General features: G+C 36.9%; 2 protein-coding genes across 3 annotated transcripts in view; one reads left to right on the top strand and one right to left on the bottom strand.

The window, feature by feature from the left end:
* The window catches only part of FYCO1 (FYVE and coiled-coil domain autophagy adaptor 1), a 130,241-nt gene that overhangs the window by 5,633 nt on the left and 101,012 nt on the right, over positions 1-23,596 (bottom strand). For both annotated transcript variants that reach the window (XM_032235241.1, XM_032235242.1), the window contains exons 15-16: positions 3,144-3,239; positions 2,747-2,957 (exon numbers count right to left, since the gene is read on the bottom strand). In XM_032235241.1, the coding sequence (XP_032091132.1) occupies positions 2,747-2,957; positions 3,144-3,239 (307 nt within the window). The remainder of the gene's footprint in view (positions 1-2,746; positions 2,958-3,143; positions 3,240-23,596) is intronic.
* On the top strand, positions 18,601-22,513 carry CXCR6 (C-X-C motif chemokine receptor 6). Its single transcript, XM_032235243.1, has 3 exons — positions 18,601-18,911; positions 20,557-20,613; positions 20,932-22,513. Exon 3 carries the CDS (start codon positions 20,959-20,961, stop codon positions 21,985-21,987), a length of 1,029 nt encoding a protein of 342 aa, XP_032091134.1. The 5' UTR covers positions 18,601-18,911; positions 20,557-20,613; positions 20,932-20,958; the 3' UTR covers positions 21,988-22,513.

Genomic DNA, 23,596 nt, shown 5'->3' with positions numbered 1-23,596 from the left:
GAATGCCTCAGCAATCAATGAACAGAAAATTCAATGTATGGAAGAAAAAATACAACACTCAGATCAGAAGATGGGAAAGATGGAAATAGAATATAGACAACTTAATAAGAAATTAGAATTATCAATAATCCGACTCGAAAACGAAAAAGCGGCATTCTACCTAAGATTTCAAAACATACCGGAAGGGAAGGAGGAAGACCTGAAAGAAAAAATGATTAATACCCTCACTAAATTTCTGCAAAAAAAAAAGAACAGGAAGTGAGAGGGATTATTGATGAGGCTTACAGGGTGAATACTAACTACGCAAGAAGAAATAGACTCCCGAGAGAAGTGCATGTAAGGTTCGCTAAGAAAACTGCCAGAGATGAAGTGTACAAAAAAACTAGAGAAGAGATGATTATACTACAGGGAAAAGAGCTGACCACGCTTAAACAGATCCCACGGAGAATTCGAGAACAACGTAGGCAATACCAATTCTTAACAAACGATTTAAATAAAAATAGAATAATTTATAGATGGTTGGTACCAGAAGGGGTTCTGGTATCTTGGCAAGGAAAAAGATATGATAGAGAATTTAGAAGAAGCACACAAATTCTATGAAGAACACTGCAATAGGGGAAGAGAACAAGGAAGCAAAGAGGAACTAGAATGCAGAGGTCAAGAGGAAGAAACATTAGAAGACAGCGGAAGAAGCAGGAGAGAAGAACAGAGGCAAGAAAGAGAGAGAGCAGAGAAGGAAGGCATGGGAGGGAAAAGTCAGATACAAACTAGAAGTAAAAGAAACAATCTCAACTAAAGATGGATCAAGAAATAACAACTATGTCGATAAACTTGAATGGACTGAACACACTAAAAAAAAGAAAAAAAAGAGTCCAGATGTTTAATATTCCTAAGAAATTGAAAGTAAACCAGATATGGGTTAATTGGTATAGATGGATGGAGAAAAGAAATAAAAAGCAGTGAAAGAATAGAACAACTCTCAAAAATAATAATTATGAGTAAAACAAGGGGGTCATGATTGGTGAAATCAAATCAGGATGATAGCTGGCATATAGACTGTAGAATGATAGAGAAAAAAGGAAATGATATGGAAAAAAAATGGACTTGTGGAAATAACACCCTCAGGAAAACATAAACTGGATTTGAAAGAGACACCTATAACAATAGAAAAAGAAAGGAAGGGAAGAAGGAAGGAAAGGAGGGGAGGAAGGAAGTAGGGAATGGAGGGATGAAGGAAAGAAAAGAAGTGGAGGGTGGAAGAGAGAGAGAGAAGTAGAGATAATAGGAGAGGAAGAAGAAATGTGGAGGAGAGGTAGGGGAAGAAGAAAGAAGTAAGGACAGGTGGGTGGAAGGGAGAGAAAGAGAAGGAGAGGAGGGAGGAAGAGAGAAAAAGAGAAGGAGAGAGGGTAGGAAGGAGAAGAAAGAGAGTAGAAGTAGGGGAGAAGTAAGGGAAGGAAGAAGGGGAAGGAGAGGAGGAAGGAAGGAAGTAGAGAAGGAAGGGAGGGAGAAAAGAAAAGAAAGAGAAAATTAGGTGAGAAGTGGAGGAGAGGTAGGGGAAGAAGAAAGAGGTAAGGAGAGGTGGGTGGGAGGGAGAGAAAGAAGGAGGGGAGGGAGGAAGAGAGAAAAAGAGAAGGAGAGGGGGTAGGAAGGAGAAGATAGAGGGTAGGAGTAGGGGAAAAGTAAGGGAAGGAAGAAGGGGAAGGAGAGGAGGAAGGAAGGAAGGAGAGAAGGAAGGGAGGGAGAAAAGAAAAGAAAGAGAAAATAAGGTGGTGTCATAGCAGGTGTGAAGGATGGTAAACAATACATTCCAAATTATACCTTATATCCTTTTAAATGGAATAATAATAATATAAGAATGGCAAAGAAAAAGAATAACTATGTGAATGTATACCCATAACTGTATGTAAGAGAATAAATGACAGTAAAAATATAAAGCACAATCTAGGTAAATAATACTTGATCATAAGTAGCTAAGTATAAATAAATAAAGAAATGTATATAAAAATGGATAATGAATAACGAGATTATGAACGCAAGATAGAAATGTATAGAAGGGAAAACACTAACTGCAAAGAAACCGATTCGGAACTGCTGTATGATATACGATGGAACTTATTGTTCCTATGTTATTTTTGTTAATGTGTTTATGTGTTCTGTTGATGTGCTTATGTGTATAAAATAAAAAAAAATAACTATAAAAAAAAATAAAGTTAACGAAATCAGCTAAGATAGGAACCAATATACAGTGGGGTACATATGAAGTCTTCTTTTTAACCCACATTATGGAATACCCCAGGCCAATCGGTAGAGCCAGGTTTTGAGCCCTTTCAAAGGGCCAAAATATTAATTGAAAGATATAGTAATGAGAAGGAAATAAAGAACAGAATATTTTTCAGCATCAGCAACCTTGTGCTTGATACTAAGAGCGTAATTGATCAATCATAGCTTCTTTTGTTAAGGATGGACAAGAGCTCAAATGCCACCACATTTTTTTAACCCCAAATCCTCTTCATGCAGGGCCAATCCAAACAAAAATTAGCAGTATTGTTTCCTCCTATTTACTGTTTAGAACTCTACTCCCACTAAAACTATAGCATATTATCTAATTATATTTTTGGGGCAGAGATCTAGAATGGTATAGCTCTGGTAACAAATATTAGTTTTTTTAGTTCAACTGATTTGTTCAATTATATTATGTGCAATGTTTCCATGGAGAAGAACAATTCTGTATGAAGGGCTAACTTACTTTGCATTGATCCAGAGAGGTTTCTTCTGATTGCTTGTACACTATGCTGAATGATACACTCTTTGGGTCTGATGAAAACACCCAGCTTATTGTAAGGCCAGTCTCGTCTACAGTGATTGGAATAATGCTGTAAGTACTTGACTTAATAAACAGTTCTCTGGTACCTTCTCCAAACTTTAAAATCTCCTCTACTGTGAGAGGTAGCTTTAGCCTGAAGACAACAAACAAGAAGAATATTTGACCAACAAATTACACAAAATATGGAAATTCACTTCTTACTTGCAAGAACACTTGTTATGAAGCAATACTGTTAAAAGAAACAATTGTTTAAAATGATTGTACTTCTGGCCAATGGAAGTTTCTTCCAAATAAACATAGAGAAATAAGCTGGGCTTACATCAATTCTCCTGACTTCAGCAAACAGATTTCTACATCTTGGGTCATTTCCAAATCATCAGATTCATCAACAGTTGAGGAGGTATAAGTGCTGTTTCTGAGGACATAGAAAATCAAAATCAGATATTATTCTCAAAATGTATATAACAATCTTCTGAAAATCCAGAATACATGATAGTTTATGATAAAATTAAATTAAAATTATCAAAATTAGCTAAGGTAGGAACCAGGAACCAATGGGAGGGAGATAGTGGTTATGGAGTGGAGGAAGTGGTTCTCCTGAAGCAGATTATCTGGATTCCTTTCAGTCAGGATTCAGGCCTCGATATAGGTTGGAAATAGCACTGATCATGCTTTATGATATCTTGGTAGGAGCAAGGCAGGGGTAGTTGAATCCATTTTTGTATGACTTAACCTCTCAACAGCTTGTGATGCCATTGATCATGGTATCCTTCTGGAATGGTTCTAGTGGCAGGGATGGAGGGCACTGTGTTATCCTGATTCACTTCTTTTCTTCAAGACAGTCTTAGTTGGTGTTGATCAGTCCCTGTTTTGCATAATCTCAAAACTCAGATTCAGTAAACAGTTCTATAAACAGCTTGCAAGTTCCTTTATTATTAGTGAAAAGATTCAGAGTTTGCCAGTTACACAAAGTCAATAAATAAGAACAATTAAAAAGATTGTATCTAAATGTATCCTGAGGACATACTGTCTGTATGTTTGGAAATATTTCAGTTGCCAGATTCCTTATAATCTCACCCATTAGCTATACAGTACTGTGCAAAAATGTTAGACAGTTGTGCAAAAATGTTGTAAATTAAGAATGCTTTCAGAAATAGAAGTGGTAATAGTTTATTTTTATCTATTAGCAAAATGCAAAGGAAAGGAACAGAAGAGAAATCCAAATCAAATCAATATTTGGTGTGACCATCCTTTGCCTTCAAAACAACATCAATTCTTCTAGGTACACTTCCTTACAGATTTTGAAGGAACTTGGCAACTTCCTTCAAGGTTGTTTCAAACATCTTGGAAAACTAACCACAAATCTTTTGCAGATGTAGGCTGCCTCAAATCCTTTTGTCTCCTCACATAATCCTAAATAGACTCAATGTTGTTGAGACCAGGGCTCTGTGGGAACCAAACCATTACTTTCAGACCTTCTTGTTCTTTTTTTATTTTGAAGGTAGTTCTGAATGACATTGGCTGTAGATATGGCCCATTGTGCTGCTGCAGAATAAATTTGGGGTAAAATGCCTCCCTGATAGTATGGCATGATGGATAAGTATCTGTCTATACTTTTCAGCAATGAGGATATCTTTGATCCTGACCAAATCTCCAATTCCATTTGCTGAAATGCAGTCCCAAACCTGAAAGGAACTTCCACCATGCTTCACTGTTGCTTGCAGATATTCATTATTGTACTACTCTACAGTCTTTTGGCGAACAAACTGTCTCCTCCTACAGCCAAATATTTCAAAATTTGGCTCATCAGTCCAGAGCTCCTGCCGCCATTTTTCTGCATCCCAGTTCCTATGTTTTTGTGCATAGTTGAGTCACTTAGCCTTGTTTCCACATTGGAGCTATGGCCTTTTGGCCACAATTCTTCCATGAAGACCACTTCTGTCCAGATTACCCTGGACAGAATTGAACGTGGTCCCAGAGATTTCTGCCAATTCTGTGCTGATGGCCACTGATGGGCATCTTCTGATGTCGAAGGGAAGTAAGCACAACATGTCTTTCATCTGTTGCATTGTTTCCTTGGCCAATCACTGCATCTATGGTCATCAACATTGCCTGTTTCTTTGTGTTTCTTCAAAAGAGCTTGAACAGCGCATCTTGAAACCCCAACCTACTTTGAAATCTTTGTCTGGAGAAACCTTGCTGATGCAGTATAATTACCAGTTTTGCCTGTGTATGACCTGTGACATGAAATTGTCCTCCACAACTTCACCTTAGTAAGAGAGTTTGGTGGATCTCCTCCCAAAACGGCTGTTGCATGGTAAGAGTTTTTTTTATTCTCTTACCAACAATCTGCTAATTTTACTGCCAAAGTTAGTTCTGCTGCTCTCTGGTTTGGAATGGAATTCCTGATGACTTTTGGACAATCGTGGACCAGTAAGGGAGCTTGTTTTCTGCTTTAAAAGTTAATTAGCAATTGTATGCTGATTTATTTCAACCCCTTGCTGGACTCTAAATAGTTCTTTTCTTTTCTTTTTTGATATATGATGTTCTGGAGAATCTCTATCCTCTCTGTATGTAAACGCTACAGCTATTCGTGCGTGCGTGTGCGCGTGCCTCTGTGTGTGTGTGTAGAGTTTTTAGACTCTCACCATAGGAACCAGGCAGCCCCCTATAGGAGGACTGGCTCTGTGGTCACTTCGAACGTCGAAAGGACGACCTCCTCGACCATGAAAGGACCGTTTAGGAGGGAACTGCTGTCTGTTCCTGCCCGATCTGTCCTGATGTTACTCCTGTCTGGGAAAGAATGGTCACTGGGGACATGGGAATCCTGACCCTGTGTCCACCACTCGAAAGGATGAGCAGCAAAAATAAGGTGAGGGGTAGAACTCTGTTTGCCTAGACAGGGATGATAAGATTTTTCATTTGTCTCGTGACTCTACCAGGATGGATCCAGGAAGTCTCTGAACAGCCTATTCCTTGTGAATGGAGTGAAGGCGAGCCTCCACTTTCTCTTGGCATCTGCCTGCCATTGGCGGAGCCACAATAGTCAGCGGGTCGCTACAGATGAGGTGATGGCCTTAGATGCAAACCTCACCGCATCTGATGCAGCCAGAGGAGTGAGGCCCTGTTAAAAAAGAAGGCAGCTGTGGATGTTTTTACAGACCATGCCGCCACCTGATGAGCCCTTGTTAATGACTGTTCAGCCCTCTTGTCCTCTGATCTTAGGGCCTTTCCAGTGCATTGGCCAAAACAGAAGGTGCCATTAATGCTGCTTACCAGGGCATTCACCACTGGTACCTGAAGTGCCTTAGACATGTCTGGGCCCATGTTGTAAAATCTCTTATCCAGGCTGTTGGTATTGGGCCCTTCCCCTGGAGAGGCCCATTGCTTCTGTACCATATGTAGAAACAGTCTAGGCATGGGAATGACTTCTATCTCTGTGGCTGGTTCCGAGAAGAGTAAGTTCATAGGACTGTCTGATTCAGAGACTAGATCTTGGGCCATCAGATTCATTCCCAGGCGTGTAGTATTCCTTGCCTTAAAGAGCAGAGATTTTAATAATGATGAGTGAAATAGCCCAGCGAAGAATGGTTGCTCTGGCATTAATCCCTTGTCTTCAGATAATTCTAAGTCCTTATGAACCTCTTCCTCTGAGGGTGAGGAATAATTCTGGTTGGAAGTTGGGGAATAGGGCCCCTGGTGGGGGGGGGGGGCTAAGAAATCCCCTGCAACATGAGTCACCTGTTGCTGACCAGTGTGCATGGGAAATTCTGCTTGCACCAAAGCAGCTCTCTGGCTTTGCATTAAGTCAGGTGCTATTCTCTGCTTAATTGCCGCAGAAATTAAAGCACCCATACTGGGTGGAATCTGAGGCTCTTGGCTGCCCCCTGGATGGAGCCGCACCAATGTAGGGGTGAAGGTTGCCTCTCTGGAAGGGATTCTCTGCTTCAGAGGCTGCTCCCAGGAAGCCACAGTAGAGAATGGATCTGACAGTGAGCTGAATAAAGCATCACTGTTGCCGGGCAGATCACTGTTACAGCCTGGAAGAGAAAGTTATTCCCCAGTACCATCTGGCGACTAGCTCTGGTCAAATGTTTCAGGCAATGCTTCTAATGGCTGCGAGGCAAAAGATCATCTCCAGCCTTTGGAGCTGCCCTTTCCCCCGCCGCTCTGCTTCCCTCTGGTCTTTGACAATGTGGCAGTCTAGCACCTTCTGGCCTTGCATCTCATTCTTAAGCCTTGGAGGCTTTCTTCAAGGTGCCTAGTGCTCATTTAATACCTAAGGCCATTTTCCTGCTCGCTGACTTTGTTGGCACTGTCACAGCTCCACTAGAGCCTGAAGACTGAGAGGGAAGAGCTGCATTGGAGCTGCGGATTCTCTGCTAGAAGTGGCAACCGTGTCTGCCATTATGTTTGCTCCAATAAGCAGGCTCGCCTGCAATGGGCACCATTGCTGAAAGCGCGCCAAAGTTCCTGTGCTAAGGAGTGTGCCCAGGAACTGAGCAGGGACGCCGAACACCTGCGTGACTGCTGTAGGCTAAGGGGCTGCGGATTGCTGGTCAAGGGATTCTGGAATGCAAGGAGCCAGTCCTAATGTCCCTGGACTTGTGTGGGCATTGTGCGCTTCCTAGGCTTATAGTGGGTCGAGGTAGGCTCTTCACACAAAGCTGGAGCAACTAGAAGCATTGATTGACCATCCCTTGCCAAGCCCCATGGTAGCGGCATTTGAGCAGAGCTCGTTCATGCTTACCCCTGTCAGAATTGCCCCCTGGCAAGCTGACTGCCGATCTGTGGCCTTCAGAGGGTTTGAGCTGAAGCTCGTCATACTGGTAAGAGGCCAGCGGTTCCACTGGCAGAAACCAGGAGCCAGCTAGAATTTCAAGGATTAACTTGAAACACGTCTGTCCTTAGCTGAGACTGAGTCGAAAAGCTGGAAGACACAGGCAGCGGAGGCATGTCATCACAACTCTGGCAGAATCAGTCCAATCAGCTAGCAGTCGGAGTTAACCCATTCCTGGATTCCTGGCTGAACAGTGTCTGAAACCTAAGAAAGAAGGGTGGGGAACTATGAAAAGTGCTTCTGGGACTAGGGTGGGGTCCAGAAAACGAGCAAAAAATGGCCTGTTTTTGCTCATTCCTGCCCTCCCCCAGCCCCCAGGAGCACTCTGCAAGGCTCCTAAAGGCTATGCACAGCCTTTTTGGTGAAAGGGCAGGGTTTCAGGAGGCAAAAAAATGCTGTATTCAGCGTATAAGTTACACCCAGATTTTCAGCCTCTTTTTTGAGGGAAAAAAGTGCGTCTTATACTCTAAAAAATACGGTACTTCTGATGTAAAATACTGGATCCTCTTCTTGGATTGCTCCTGTGACTATGTAGGATGGACAGGAAGGAAGCTAACCATCAGATTGCAAGAATACAAATGTGCAGTCAAAGATCCAAACTTGTTCTAGCTTCACATTGCAATGAGCAAGGACATACATTCAATTTTGCAACTATTAAGATTATTATTGGAACAAATACAAAGACAGCCAGGGAAATGATTCAAGTCTGAAAAATGGGTTCCTTGTCAGCCAACAGGAGTGCTGATTTATCAACAGTGTATCAGGTATATAGGAACTAAGGACTTGGAAGCACAAGGAAACAACAGTTACTAGTTGGCTATCGACATACCAATCACTAACAGGAAGCCACACCAAATCAGGCACCACATAAATATAATACATTCAGCAGCCCAAATCATATATTCTGGTAAAGAGAAGTTTCCTGTATATTCTTATATTTGCTTTCATGTGTGGTTTTATTACAGTTAACTGGTAGCCATTTCTATTTGGATTTTGATCATAAGATAAACTTATTCTGGAAACTGAGTCAATTATATTTAATTAAACAACAAGGGATAAGAGACAGCCTTAAGAAACAAACATGAATATTTTCCAGGACAAACTATTTACAATTTTTAGGATAACTTGGGATAGATAAGATGCCATGATAAACATTCTACAAGCTTGTTAACAGAGTATTTTGAAACGTTGACTTTTATAATTATTCATCCTATTAATTACTTTGTCATTAATATGATATATAGTGATATATATCATGTTGCAAATAGGTTGCTGTGGGTTATATATACCACCCCATGGAAAATCAGTACACATTCTATTCCAATAGACATAAATCTTGGTCTAGAATAGACATGGTATGGATGCCATCCAGGGGTGAAATGCTACCGGTTTGGGCCGGTTCGCCTGAATTGGTAGTAAAAAATGCTACCGTTCGCCCAAACGGGTAGTAAAAAAATGCTTAACAAAGTAAAAAAAGGTTCCGATCAGCTGTGCCGCGTGATGGTAGGAACTTAAAAAAAAACTTTTAAAAAGCATTTGGGGTCCATTTTTGTTCCCAGGAGGCTTCCCCGAGGCTTGCTAGGCCAAAAGCGGGGGTTGAAAGGATCCATTTTTGCTCCCGGGAGGCTTCTCTGAGGCCTGTTAGGCCAAAAATGGGGTTGGTGGTGGGTGGTGCTGCAAAAGAAAGAAAGAAAGAAAAAAAAAAGAGAAAAAAGGAGAGGGAGGACCACAAACCTGGCACTAGATGCAGCTTCAGAGGATACCTTGAAAGAGCACAGCAACCCAGGGCTGGAAGGGAGGTCATGTAGTCCAACCACCCTGCTCCAGCAGGACATTGTTAAAGTGAGTTTTGACACCCCCCAGTCACATGACTACATAGCAACACCCTCCCAGTCACATGACCTCCACCAAACCATGCCCTGGATTTTCAAATAATAGATAACATTATTTAAAAATACAAGTCTGGCTTTCCACAATGGAAGATTGATACATTCTATTGTTATTAATATGGAAAAAAATGTAAGATATAAAGATATTCTGAATGAAAAACGGGAATTAAAAACCAAGCAGGAACACAGTAGTCAAGGAATGGACATTGCATGGTAGCCACAAATGCAGATACAATCTTGGTATGAGAAAGATGCTGAAATATATGGTTTTAATAAAGAATTAACAGAACTGGACCAGCTATTAACTGGAACGAATGAAAAATTGATAAAGAAAATATATTGTTACTTATTAAGTATTAAACTTTAAAGTGAGCAGCTAAAGGAGACAATGATAGTTTGGGCTAAAATTTTTGGATATGTAATAGAACTGGATAAATTGCAGAAACTGTGTGATAGAAATGTTAAATTCACTATGTCAACTGCATATAAAGAGAATTTGTATAAAATGTTCTCTACATGGCATTTTGCACCAAAAACATTGGCAAAACTGTATAAAGATAGATTCGCTAAATGTTGGAAATGTAATCAAATACCTGGTTCATATTACCATTTGTGGTGAAGATGCACAAAAACTAAAAAATATTGGAAGAAAATACCGTATTTTTCAGAGTATAAGATGCACCAAGATTTTGAAGAAACACAAAAAAAAAAAAAAAAAAAAGGAAAAAAAAACCCCATCATCCCATACAATATGTCATTTGATTACAGGTGCATCCCTACTACGTTTCCCCCCATACACACATCCCGTATCTCTCTGTTGTATATTTAATAGACACCACAATAACCTAGGGTTTAAAAAAAAAAAGGGAAAAAAGACAAAAAAGGGAAAAAAAACCATCATCACATGCAGCATGTCGTTTGGTTACAAGTGTTTTAACATCTGCATCTTCAAATAATATTTACCGTCTCAAATATTTCATCTAATATAACTAAGGGCCTCATTTTCATTCTACAATATATATTCAGTTAACATTAGCATTATTTTTCCCCAGAAGGTATACTTATATTTATTGTTAACCTTGCATTTCATACCTTCAAACAGAGATCTTATGCCTTCATTTTTCAACAAAGCATCGCTGCCTATATATACCAGTTTTCATTTGTTCCCCTATTAGAATTGCTTATCAGCAGCGAAATATCATTATAATAAGTTCTTAACCTTATACCAGACCTTATATTAATTCTTCATTGTGTCATTGTTAGATTATTTCACAGCATAATTATATCATCATTTACTTTCCTCAATTAAAGCATAAGTATATCATTTTTCATTTCCAAAGTTTTTTTTTCCCCCTAGCCACCGATAAAATAAATCCCATATCTTATAAAATTGTTCATCCTCTTGCCCTCTAATTTCAAATGTCAATTTACTCATTTCAGCACAGTCCATTATTTTTCGGATAACTTCTTCCTGTTTTGGTATTGTTTCGTTTTTCCAATTTTTTGCAAATACAATTCTGGCTGCTGTTAACACATTTACAATCAGATATTTTAAGTCTTTGTTGTAGATTTCTGGTATGATCCCCAATAAAAAGACCTCTGGTTTAAAGTCTATTTGTTTGTGTGTCATTTTCTCCAAACACATGTGGATTTTAGTCCAGTATCTTTTAGCTTCAGTGCAAGTCCACCACATATGGTAGTATGAGCCAGGTATCTGGTGACATTTCCAACATTTTTCTGATTTATTCTTGAACATTCTTGCGATTCTGGTCAGGGGTAGGTGCCACCTGTAAAACATCTTATACAAGTTTTCTCTATATGCAGTAGACATTGTCATTTTGTAATTTTGAGACCACAATTTCTGCCAATTCTCTAAACCAATCCCATACCTCAAGTTTTTTCCCCAAGCTATCATAGTTTCTTTAACTTGTTCTTCATGCAATTTAAACTCCAATAAATATCCATATAGTTTTTTAATTACTTTTTCATCAGTGCCTGTTAAAATTTTGTCTAACTCAGTCATTTTATTATAAAGACCTTTAGTTTTTCTATCTTCATTATATCTAGATTGTATCTGTACATATGAATACCAGTTCATTTCCATCCCTTCTTGTTTCAACTCTTGAATAGATTTGAGCTCACCCTCTGTATTCAATAATTCTGTATATCTGTTTGTTCCTTTTTATATATTATTGGATATGAAAATGCTTCAATTGTTGATATCCAGACTGGAATTTTTAAATAATGTAGTCTTTTAACCTTTTCCCAGTTTAGCAACAACGCCTCCCTTACATAATGTCTTCTAAAGTAACCATGTGATTTAGTACCCTTATACCATAGGAAAGCATGCCATCCCAACAGTAAGTCATGACCTTCTACATTCAATAATCTAGAGTTTTTTAATAATATCCATTCCTTAATCCACATCAAGTTTGTTGCCTGATAGTATAGCTCCCAATCAGGTAGCCCAAATCCTCCTCTAGATCTAGCATCTTGTAGTAATTTAAGTTTTATTCTAGCTTTTTTCCCTTGCCAAATAAATTTCAAAACTATTTTATTTAAATCTTGAAAAAAATCCTTACCCAATCTGATTGGGATTGTCTGAAACAGGTATAGAATTCTAGGTAGAATGTTCATTTTAATTGTAGAGATTCTTCCCATCATTGATAAGTGCAAATTTTCCCATTTCTCCAAGTCAATTGCTATTTGTCGTTTTAGTCTGGTATAGTTATCCTCTTTAAGAGTGCTACATCTAGGTGATAAGTATATCCCCAAATATTTAACCTTACTTGTATTTTGAATCTGCAACGTTTCTGACAGCTCTTCCTTTTGGGTTGCTGGGATATTCTTCGTCATGATCTTTGTTTTATCTTTGTTTATTTTCAAGCCTGCTACTTCTCCATATTCCTCTATTCTTTCCAGCAATTTGGATGCTGTTTCTAATGGATCTTCAAGAATAAAAACTAAGTCATCTGCAAACACTTGTAATTTATACTCTTCTCTCTTAATTTTCATTCCTCTTATTTCTTCTTCTTCTCTGATCTTTCTGTTTAAGACCTCTAATGTTAGGAGAAAGAGTAGTGGTGATAGTGGGCAGCCTTGTCTCGTACCTCTCTTTATTTCAATCGGCTCTGTTAGTTCTCCATTTACCATTATCTTTGCTGCTTGTTTCTGGTATATCATTCGTATAGTTTGAGTGAATTTCTTGCCAAAATTCATCTGCTCCAGTTGCAAAAACATAAATTGCCAATTCACATTGTCAAAGGCCTTCTGCGCATCGAGGAACATCAGTGCCATTTGTTTTTCAGGATGGGCCTCATAGTATTCCAAGGTATTCAAAATCATTCTCATATTGTCTTTAATTTGTCTTTTAGGTAAAAAGCCATTTTGATCTGAGTGGATGAAGCCATTTAAATATTTTTTAAGTCTCTCAGCTAGTATAGATGCAAATAGCTTGTAGTCTGAATTTAATAAAGAGATTGGTCTATAATTCTTGATTTGTGTTAGATCAGTCTCTTCCTTGGGTAGTTGTGTGATATATGCTTCTGACCATGACTTCGGTATTTTGCTCTCAGACATCACTTCATTCATGACTTGTAGGAGTGGGAGGGTCAATGTTTCTTCAAATGTTCTGTAGAATTCCACAGGTAGTCCATCTGGTCCTGGAGCTTTCCCATTGTTTTGTTTTTTAAGTGCCTCAGCTCCATCATTGTTATTTTACTTTCTAACATTGTTCTAGTTTCGTCTGGTACCTGGGGGAGATTGGCATCTTGTAAGTACTTTTTAACTCGTCCCTCCGCCACCTTCTCTTGTTCATAGAGTTTAGCATAATAGTCTTGTATAATATTTTTTTCTCAGTATTTCCATACTGAATTTCTCCTTGTTTATCTCTTAGTTGAAGTATTTTCTTTGTTTCTCTCTCTTTTTTCATCTTATATGCCAACCACCTGCCTGGCTTATTCGCATTTTCAAAATAATTCTGTTTGGCACCTCTAATTTTTTGTGCCAGTTCTTCCTTTTCTAATAGGTCCATTTTGTGTTTAATTGTGTCCATTTTTATTTTGACATCTTTTTTTTGTGGTGCTCTCTGTAGTTCTCTTTCAAGTATTTTATAGTCGTTATCTAAAGCTTTATGCATTTGTCTTTTCTTTAAGTTTCTCTTCCTTGTGTAGTCTATTGTCAAACTTCTGATAACAGCCTTCATTGTATCCCAGAGATTCTGCAATGACGTATCTTCTTTCCTATTTTCTTTAAGGAAAAGGACTAGCTCTTTTTCCATTTTTTGTACAAACTCTTTTTTTTTCAATATAGTGTTATTTAGTGTCCATCTAGGTCTTGCCCTTTGGCCTTTCCATTTAATTAAAATTGGATTGTGGTCCGCCCAGGTACTTGCTCCAATCTCAATTTCTTTTATGTTGGAGCTCAACTCCGCTGAGACCCATATCATATCTATTCTAGAAAATGAAGAATGTCTGTTTGAGTAGAAAGTGTATTGTTCTTTTTTAGCATTTCTTTCTCTCCATATATCTTTTAGATTTACTTCATCTGTCATCCTAAAAAAAGATTTCGGCAGAGGCTTCCTATTTAATTTTTTTGTTTTATGTGTTTTATAGTCCATATTTTGATTCACAATGCCATTAAAGTCTCCCATCATACAAATATCAGCATAGTCTAGTTCCAAAACTTTTTTGTGTAGTTTTTTGTAAAATTCATCTTGTTTTTCATTGGGGGCGTAGATTCCAATTAGGAGTGTCTTTTTGGTATCCATAATTTCCACCATCAAAATTCTTCCCTCTTCCTCTGCATAAACTACTTTTGCTGGGATGTTGCCTTTAATATAAAAGACCACTCCTTTTTTCTTGCAGTTCGCCAATGATGAAAACATTTTCCCAAGCTTTGGTTGAGTTAATAAGTGTTCATATTTCTTTTGAATATGTACTTCTTGCAGGCAAATTATGTCAAGTTGTAATTTCTCTAGTTTATAAAATATTTTCTTTCTTTTAATTACCGAATTAAGTCCATTAATCTTAATTGTAATCATTTTTCTTTCTTCCATGTTTATACTTTATATACAGGATTTATCGTTCTAGTAGATCTGGGTTCTCATTTTTCTTTACGGCTTCCATTCCCCGTCGCCCCTTCTTTCTCACTTCCACCTACTGCTCTTTCTATTTTTTCGGTCGCGGTTGCAGGTGGTTCCAGTATTTGTACCGCTGAGTCGTCTTTCCCAGCTTTCTCAGCCATTTCTCTAAAGTATTCTTCATAGAAAGCTTCTGCCTTCTCAATTGTATCTATCCTGTGTCTTTGTCCTTGCCATGTACATAGTAAACCTTCCGGTATGAGCCATCTATAATTAACACCTTTTTTTTAATCAATACTTTAGTCAGAAATTGATATTCTCTTCTCCTCTCTCTCACCTCTCTCGGAATTTGTTTGAGAACTACAATCTCCTTACCTTTATATTCTAATTTTCTATCTCTCAATTTCTGTAAGATTTGTGATTTAATTGTTTTCTTAGTAAATCTTACATGCACTTCCCTTAGGAGAGCATTTCTCATTGCATATCTTGTGTATACTCTAAAACTCTCGTCTATATTTTCTATTATTTTGTCCTGGGACATCTCCAGAACATCTATCAAAATATTTGAAATTATCTGAACTAAGTCCTCTCCTTTTTCTTCTATGTTTTGAAATCTTAAGAAGAATTCAGACCTATCCATCTCCCATCTTAATATTCCACTGCTCTCTCTTTCTACATCACTTAGTCTGGTCTCTAGCTTCTCGGTTTTCTTCTCTCCTTCTTGGATTTTGTTTTCAATTTTTTGAATCCTGTCTTTGTATTTCAGCATCCAGTTGTGCATGCTTTCAACTTTCCCTTCCATTTTATCAACTTTTTGCACTATACTTTGATTTTGTTGTTCCATTACCTCCAGATGGTGTGAGAATGGTATTGAGAGATGAAAGGATGCCAACAAGCTAAAACAAATGGTTTTTCCGGACTTTCCCCCCCCTCCCCCAAAGATAAAAGTATTTCCAAGGTCACTCTCAGCTCTGCTGTTTTGTCTAGCAAGATTCCAGCTGCGTAAATACGTAAATCAAATGCATTACAGGAGGGATTTTGATAACAAAGTTCAAGTCCACTAGATGGCAGTGTTAGCTTGTGATTTGTAGTTTATAGCTTGCTTTAGCTTTGTTGTTCCGTAGTGTTTGTTAATTACTAATTGTTAAAATACAACCAAAAGGCTAAAAGAAAACAAAAAGCAGATCTTCAAGGCACTTTAGGTTTAAATTCAATGTCCCCATTAGGTTCAAAGTTAAAAATATCGACAACAAAAAGGAGGAACACAAGAGGCTGATTTAAATTACAAAAAAGTCCAGCCCAGCTTCCAAAGATAAAAGAAAGGAACAGAAAAATAAACTTGAAATCAGCAACATTTATCCCCGCCGCTTTTCTCACTAGTCAGCCTTATTTTAAACTAAGTTTCCAAATTTAGAGTGTTCTCTTTCCAACAAGAAAAAAGATTTAAAACTCACACCAACGACATGCTTATATCCACTCTCTCTCTGGGCTTTTGCAGTTATAGTCAGCATCGGCTGATCCGGAAATCACTGGATTAGGAGGGCTTTCCTTAGGTTCCCAGAGATTTTGCGAACATCTCTGGGACCACTGGAGTTCCCTCCACCTTTCACTGTCTCTCCGGGATAGCTTAGATCCAAAACGAATCGTCCAAATGACCCGGTTTAGATGGTCTCTCAGGAACTGCCCGAAAGTCCGTCTTCTCACTGCTAAGCCCCGCCTTCTTCCTCCTTCAGCCTCTTTTTTGAGGGAAAAAGGTGTGTCTTATACTCCAAAACATACAATACATACTTGGTTGGAAAAAATGATAAAGCAGCATATAGATTTTGAAACCAGAAATATTTTTATTGGACATTCTGCTGGAAAAATATGATAAAAGGACTATATATTTGATTTTACATGTACTGATTGTAGCCAGAATTGTATTTGAACAACAATGGAAGAACAATGAAATGAGAGTGTAATTAAGAAATATTAGAATGTGCAGAAATGGATAGACTAATACTTACTCTTAAGGAGAAAGAAGAAACTGAATATTTTTTGATATCAGACCTATTTTACCAACGGTTAGACAATAGAAACAGAAGTTAGAAATGTGGGGACATAAAAAGGACAAATGTTAAAATGGAGATTTATTAAAGTAGATAAGTTAAATATTATTGTTATTATAGTATTAATCAATGGTGGGATTCAATTTTTTTTACTACCAGTTCTGAGGACTTGGCTTGGTGGACGTGGCTTGGCTTGGCGGGCATGGCAGGGGAAGGATACTGTAAAATCTCCATTCCAGCCCTACTCCAGGGGAAGGTTACTGCAAAATCTCCATTCCCTTCTGATCAGCTGAGACTTGGGAAGCAGAGAATAGATGGGGGCAGGGCCAGTCAGAGGTGGTATTTACCGGTTCTCTGAACTACTTAAAATTTCCATTACCGGTTCTCCAGAACTAGTCAAAACCTGCTGAATACAACCTCTGGTATTAATGTCATTGTGATGAATACTATTGAAAAGATTTTGATTATGATTGCCTAAAACAATTATACCCAGACAACATACTATTTGATGGAAACTGAATTTGTATATGTTACATAAATAAAATAAAACAAAAAATAATAATTTGCAAACAGATTTAGCAGTTTAAAATTTTTGGGAGGACCTGTTTCTCAAGAGGTGGGAACTAATATCATAGTAATGTATCAATCAGTATTCAACTGGGGGAGGGATAATATGTGTATATGTATTGGTCTTTTTTATACATTTTCTTTTTTAATGTTTTAATTGTTTGGGGTTTTTTCCTCTCTTTTTTAGATTTTTTATTTTATGTGGTGGGGGGGTTGTATTTTGTATTTGTCTTGAATAAAATAAAAATATATGCAAAAAGTAGCAGAGTTAGCTGTTCCTTACTCATTTTTAAACCTCCTACATTAGGGGTCCCCAACCCCCGGGCTGTGGACCAATATCAGGTCCCGTTCCATTTGGAACCAAGCCGGATGCACATGCAACTCCAATTGCATGAGTAGAAGGTAAGTGGGCACTCGTGAAGCTCCTTTTGAACAAGTGACTTTGGGGATATTCAACATTTCCCCTGGTGTTGTTCAAATTCCAAGATCTATCAGATATTTTAGGTTTTGTTTCTGAACATGTCTACCATAGCAGTTCTTGCTGCCTACAGCATGATTGCTTTTAAAATATCTACCACCAAAATTATTTCTTATGCTTGCCCTATATAATCTACAGAGAATTTTTATGAAACTGCACATAAAACAAACACTTCAACATAGCGTCAAATTTCAATAAAAATTAATAAAATTGTTGCAAACTGAAAATGGAGTATTTGGTGCTCTCTGAGCTTAATTCTTTGCTTGCAGTTGTTTTATTACCTGACTGGTTAATATTATCAATCCTAGTGAACATGGGGTTGCTTGAACAGAAACACTGAAAATAACAACCTAACAGAAAACAATACTTTAATCAAGAAGCTATACCCAGGAGAAATCCATATCCCCACCAATACCAGCAAGGCAACACACTGTATAGTACCAGCAAGCAACGTCCATAAACACACTAGCAATGATGAGCAATGATACCTAGTCAGGCAAGAAAAGTTTGCAAATAAATAATCAAGCTCAAAGAATATCAAGGATTCCATAGTTCAACCTTAAGCTACTATATATTTATAAATATTTATTTCTAAGTTACATTTATTTGCCACCTATCTCTTGGGGTTATTCTAGGTGTCTTATAACAATGAAATACATTCTATTAAAAAGTACTGAATATAAAAGATGCATATTTGCATCTTTTCCTCCAAATAGTCATAAGCTACACATGCTTCTTGGGGAAAGCAATTCACTATATTGGGAATGTTTTGATAAGCTAAGACACATATAAAAAAAGCATTACGATTTCCAACATCTTCAAAACTATATTGGCATTACCTAGATAAAGCCAATATTTTAAATTGACCCAAATAAGAATTTATTTGACCCTCAGTAACATTATTTGTTTATACTTACAATAAGATCATATAAGAAAATATATATGACCATTTAATTATATCACATGATACAGGTACCCAAACACATACATGTTTTCCTACAATTAGTAGGTTATTCAAGTCAGAGATATTTAACGGTAAACCAGATGCATAAGCAACGTAATTTCTTTTCCTGTAAAATTGAACAGGAAGCACATGGTAACAAATAAATAAATATTGTTACGACAAATGTCACTCTCATGCACTTTCTGATATTGAAGTACAAGATAAGATTGTACCACTGCAAGGTAAGCTGTTATCTGCTTCAAATTTATATTTAAAATCTTTATGTATAAGAAAACAAGTTAGAAAAGTCATCACCTTTTAAAAGAATGATGTTGAAAGTTTATTTACTTCTTCAGATATGTTGCATTTTTAAAAAGTAGATTGCTTTTATTTTTTATAAATCCTACATTCTTAAAGCTCACTTTTCATATCCACTTCTACAGCTTTAAATAATTGATTCATTTTCTTTTCCAAGAATATTGGCTGTAAAATGCATCAGTACTGCAATGCATTTATTTGCAAAAGGGGAACAAACAAATCCAAGCATTATTATCAAAAACTGCCATAAATCATCAGTTAGCTCCAGCAAAATGTTTTACATATTCTTTAAAGTATTTGATGAACTTTATTTTTGTTTAGGCACTCTGTAAAAGTAGATAAAAATAGAGATGCCAAAAGATAAAAACAAAGTGTAATTGTAAAATGAAGTATTCAATAGTGTATTCTCCCCTTCATTTTCGGCCAACAATTATTACTTAGATATTTATACTTCACTTTAAACATTTAGAGTTATTGTTTATATCTGTGTAAATAATTTTTCAACCCTGAATTATAAATGCTCTCCTCTTTGGTAAATCATTTTTTTCACCTTTTTAACCGCTTGAAAATCCTTACTGGATGACTCCTTATGTTCTTTTGTGGCTTACTTATGTATACTGATGCGTGTGTGTGTGTGTACACGTACATGCACACACACACACAAAATACAATTATTATATACTTATACATACTTGATCAGTTCCATGATTTCATACCTTGATTCAGGATTAATACAGTAGAAAGATATTTCACTATTAAGGTTCTGATTATGTCTTGGGCTGAAGATTGTTGGTTCCTTTATGAAATTAAAATTTACTTTTGAATACAGCCAAGAGAAATAGATTTTAAAAAGTGAATATATCTATCTCCTGGGCAAACTGAGCATATAGGATATTAGCATTTTGGATCAATTCAGTTATGGGGAAGCTTTTAAACTTCTATAGAATTAAATAAAAAGTTTGATTTATATTATTTTTTAACTTAAATCCTTGATAATTGGACTGTGGTTGTGATGCCATTACTGCATCTGAGCTTGTAGATTTTAGGGAATTCAACTGAAATTTAAACTATGTTTTAGAAAGTTCAAAGAAAGGAAAAAAACGACTTTATGTTTTCTTTGGAAATAGTTTATTAAGATTTAATTAGTGAAAGGCTGTTTTCAAAGTATGCAGTTAACTTGATCTTAATGGTAAAAATGCTTTTATATTTTGGACATTTCAGAGACTATTTAATAAGTGTTGACTTCTATTGCCTTATATTGAAGGCCAATTTAAAAATTGAAACCTTAACTCAAATGATTTTGATTTATCTTACTGCTGTCACATTTGGGGCTAAAATCAATTGGGTTATTAATATGATTTGGATCAATTAATACAATTAATCATCTGTATTAAAACTGCATATAATCTTTTTGCCTACGTTTCCTATATGCGAAATTTGACAAGCCATTAATAATTATGAACTTTTTAGATTCAGGACTGAATGTTACATAATATTGTAAAGATTCAATTTGATCTGCAGCAATATGTTGCTTGTAAACAACCAGATTCTTTGTTTTTTTTGAAATAGAGGACAAAAAGAGAAGACTTCTGAATAGTTTCCTCTTAGAAAAGAGCGGTAAAAGAGGTAATTTTATGATGTAATCTTTTCTTCAAATATCATTATTCTAGTTTTACTTTACATTGTTAATGCTATTATATGTATGTTTTTGTTGTAAATTAGTTTGATACTACTATTTACTCTCAAAATAATGGAATTAAAATGAAGAACTGTAGCATCCTTCCCCAATCTGATCATCCCTACCTGTATCTACTGTAGACTATAATTGCCATCTCCCCATCTCCAAGCTGGTGAAACATGATAGAAACTTTTCCTAATAATAAATAGTGGAAATTGCATTGTAGATTTATCATATGAAGCATTTTCCAATATATATTCTTACAGGTATTAAAGAACAGAAGGAACACAAACATGGAGGAAGATGATTACTATGCATTTCTTAGCAACAATACTTTTGATGAAAGCTATTCATATGAAACCTTTTTGAGATTCAAGCGAATTTTTCTTGTCTGCATGTATTTATTTGCTTGCATCTTTGGAGTGACAGGAAATTCTTTGGTTATCATTATTCTGGTTTTTTACAAAAAAGTGAAAATGCTTACAGACATATTTTTAGTGAGCCTGGCTATTGCTGATTTTAGCTTCCTTTGCACACTGCCTTTTTGGGCTTATTCTGCTGCAGAAGAGTGGATCTTTTACACTCTCCCATGTAAAATCATCCTTGGTTTTTACACCCTGAATCTGTATGGTTCCATGTTAACACTCACTTCTATTACTATTGACAGATATTTTGTAATTGTGCAAGCGACCAAAACTCGTATCAGTCAACACAAAAGAAAATTCTGGGGTATTGTGGTCTGTATTTTGATTTGGATAATCTCTCTGCTGCTTGCTTTGCCACAGTTCATCTTCAGTACAGAGGAAAAATTAGACAAAAAGATATGTTTTGCAAATTATTCTTCAAAGTTTATGGAGTTGTTCACAGAAACAATTCAGATGACACTTGGATTCTTCTGTCCTATGCTCATCATGATTACATGCTACTCAATCATTGTAAAAACTTTACTCAGTGCTAAGGGCTTCCACAAGCACAAATCCTTACAAATAATATTCGCTATTATTGTTACTTTCATTTTGACACAAATGCCCTACAATCTTTTGAAACTCATACGGGCCTCAGACCGTAATATCATGCTCAGCTACAGGTTTCAATATGCTTTGATCATCACAGAAGCAATTGCTTATTTCCATGGTTGCCTCAACCCACTTCTCTATGTCTTTATCGGTGTGAAGTTTAGAAAGAACTTAGCAAAAGTTCTAAAAAATAATTGTTGTGTTAAACATCAAGTTACAAGACAATGGCAAACAAATGATGAAAATGTCTCCAAAAGTGATACTGCCACAAATAATGCAGAAGAAACCAGCATGGTCCCCTTATAAGAGACCTGGGACATACACTCATGAATATCTTCAGGCTGATTTCAGTCCTAGTTGCCCTGAGCACTCATGAAAACAAATAGTATATATGGCACATTTCTCAATATACCTATTGTCAGATCCCTATCGTGATACTGCCATTCAAGTGGGGAAGGGACCCTGAATTCTTTTACTCACTTATTGCTCTCATACTGTTTTCCTGTATGTCCTGTAATTCCCTAGTTTATAACTTTTACCATGTGACCTATTCTGCCCTGGGTTTTGATTTACCTTGGAGGATGTATAAGGGGGAGGACCATCTGTTTTCTCTGTTTGGAAGCCTCAGAGAAGCACATGGAAACGACTCATCTCTTTCTCAGGATGACCCGTTTCTACAACATCTTCACACCTGTGGATTGGCTCATTCAACATCAAATTGAGAGGAGGGGTTTCTAACCATTTTATCCTAACGGAATTGCCTGGGGGAAACTCAGACCCTGCTTTGCATTGTCTTGCATTCACTTCCTTTCAATAAAAGTTTTCTTTTGAAATGCTAAAGTTTCGCGAGTCCATGTTTTCTTGAACAGGAGGGAGAGGCAGGACCTTACATCTATCATGACTGTAAAGTGGGGGTTTTCTGGCAAGGAAAATGAACAGAATCTCACTACCATCTTAATTCTTATGCTATATGTTGCATCTGATGAAATAAAGACATAATTAAAATGTGCTAAATTATATAGCAGTTTTGGAATAAATCCTAAATTTGTTCAATATAAGAATCTTTGCACATTAATATATTAATTACAAGTGCAGCCTAATGTGTGTATTTGTTTTTATTCTGCTTTTCATGGTGAAATTTACCCTGACTTTACCTTGACTACAATATTGATCTATATAGCCCTTCTATTCCTGCTGATAATAGATTCATGAGATATAGAGTAAAAGAGCTTTCATAAATTTTGTTTCCCCAATTTAAAATCAGTTGTGTGGTCCCTACTCCATTGCAGAATGTTGCCTGGTTGTTGTTATTATTAAATAAAATAAACAAGTCAGTCACTAAACAGTTGGTATCTGCTGAAGTAACTCTAAATTCAGTTTTCCCAACTGCAGCTAGAAAGGGAAGGCAAAGAAACATTCAAGACCAGGCATTGTCTCAAATATTTTCTGTGTTTTTCACACACAATTCTAAAATGTAATTTGATTTATATGAAATCTTCCCCTTGCTGATTGGTAGAAATGCACCAAACTGGCCAAAGAAATAAATATCTTTGATTATGTCTGACTTTATCATACGTTACTCACATCTATGGAGCTCACTATTGCCTTCTCTGTCCACAGAAGCTTGGCTATGCACCAAATTAGTACATTCATCCTCCTACTATTTATTGAGGATGTAAAAATTGAGTGCCTGCCGCCATTACAAAATTATTTTATCCTATGTGGAAAATGTCACCCATATGGCATGAAATTAATGAAGGGAGTGAGACCTATTATGTGGATGTCACCAGACTGAGAAAGGCTAATAGCGCATATTACCCCCGACAATCTGGGTCCTCATTTTACCAACCTAGGAAGAATGAAAGGCTGAGTCAACTTTCAGCCTGGTAAAATTCAATCTGCCAAATTACAGGGA

Source organism: Thamnophis elegans, chromosome Z (genome assembly GCF_009769535.1).
Source record: "Thamnophis elegans isolate rThaEle1 chromosome Z, rThaEle1.pri, whole genome shotgun sequence".
NCBI lineage: Eukaryota > Metazoa > Chordata > Lepidosauria > Squamata > Colubridae > Thamnophis > Thamnophis elegans.
Note: the sequence above shows the minus strand (reverse complement) of the source record. Positions and strands in the feature narration are given on the sequence as shown.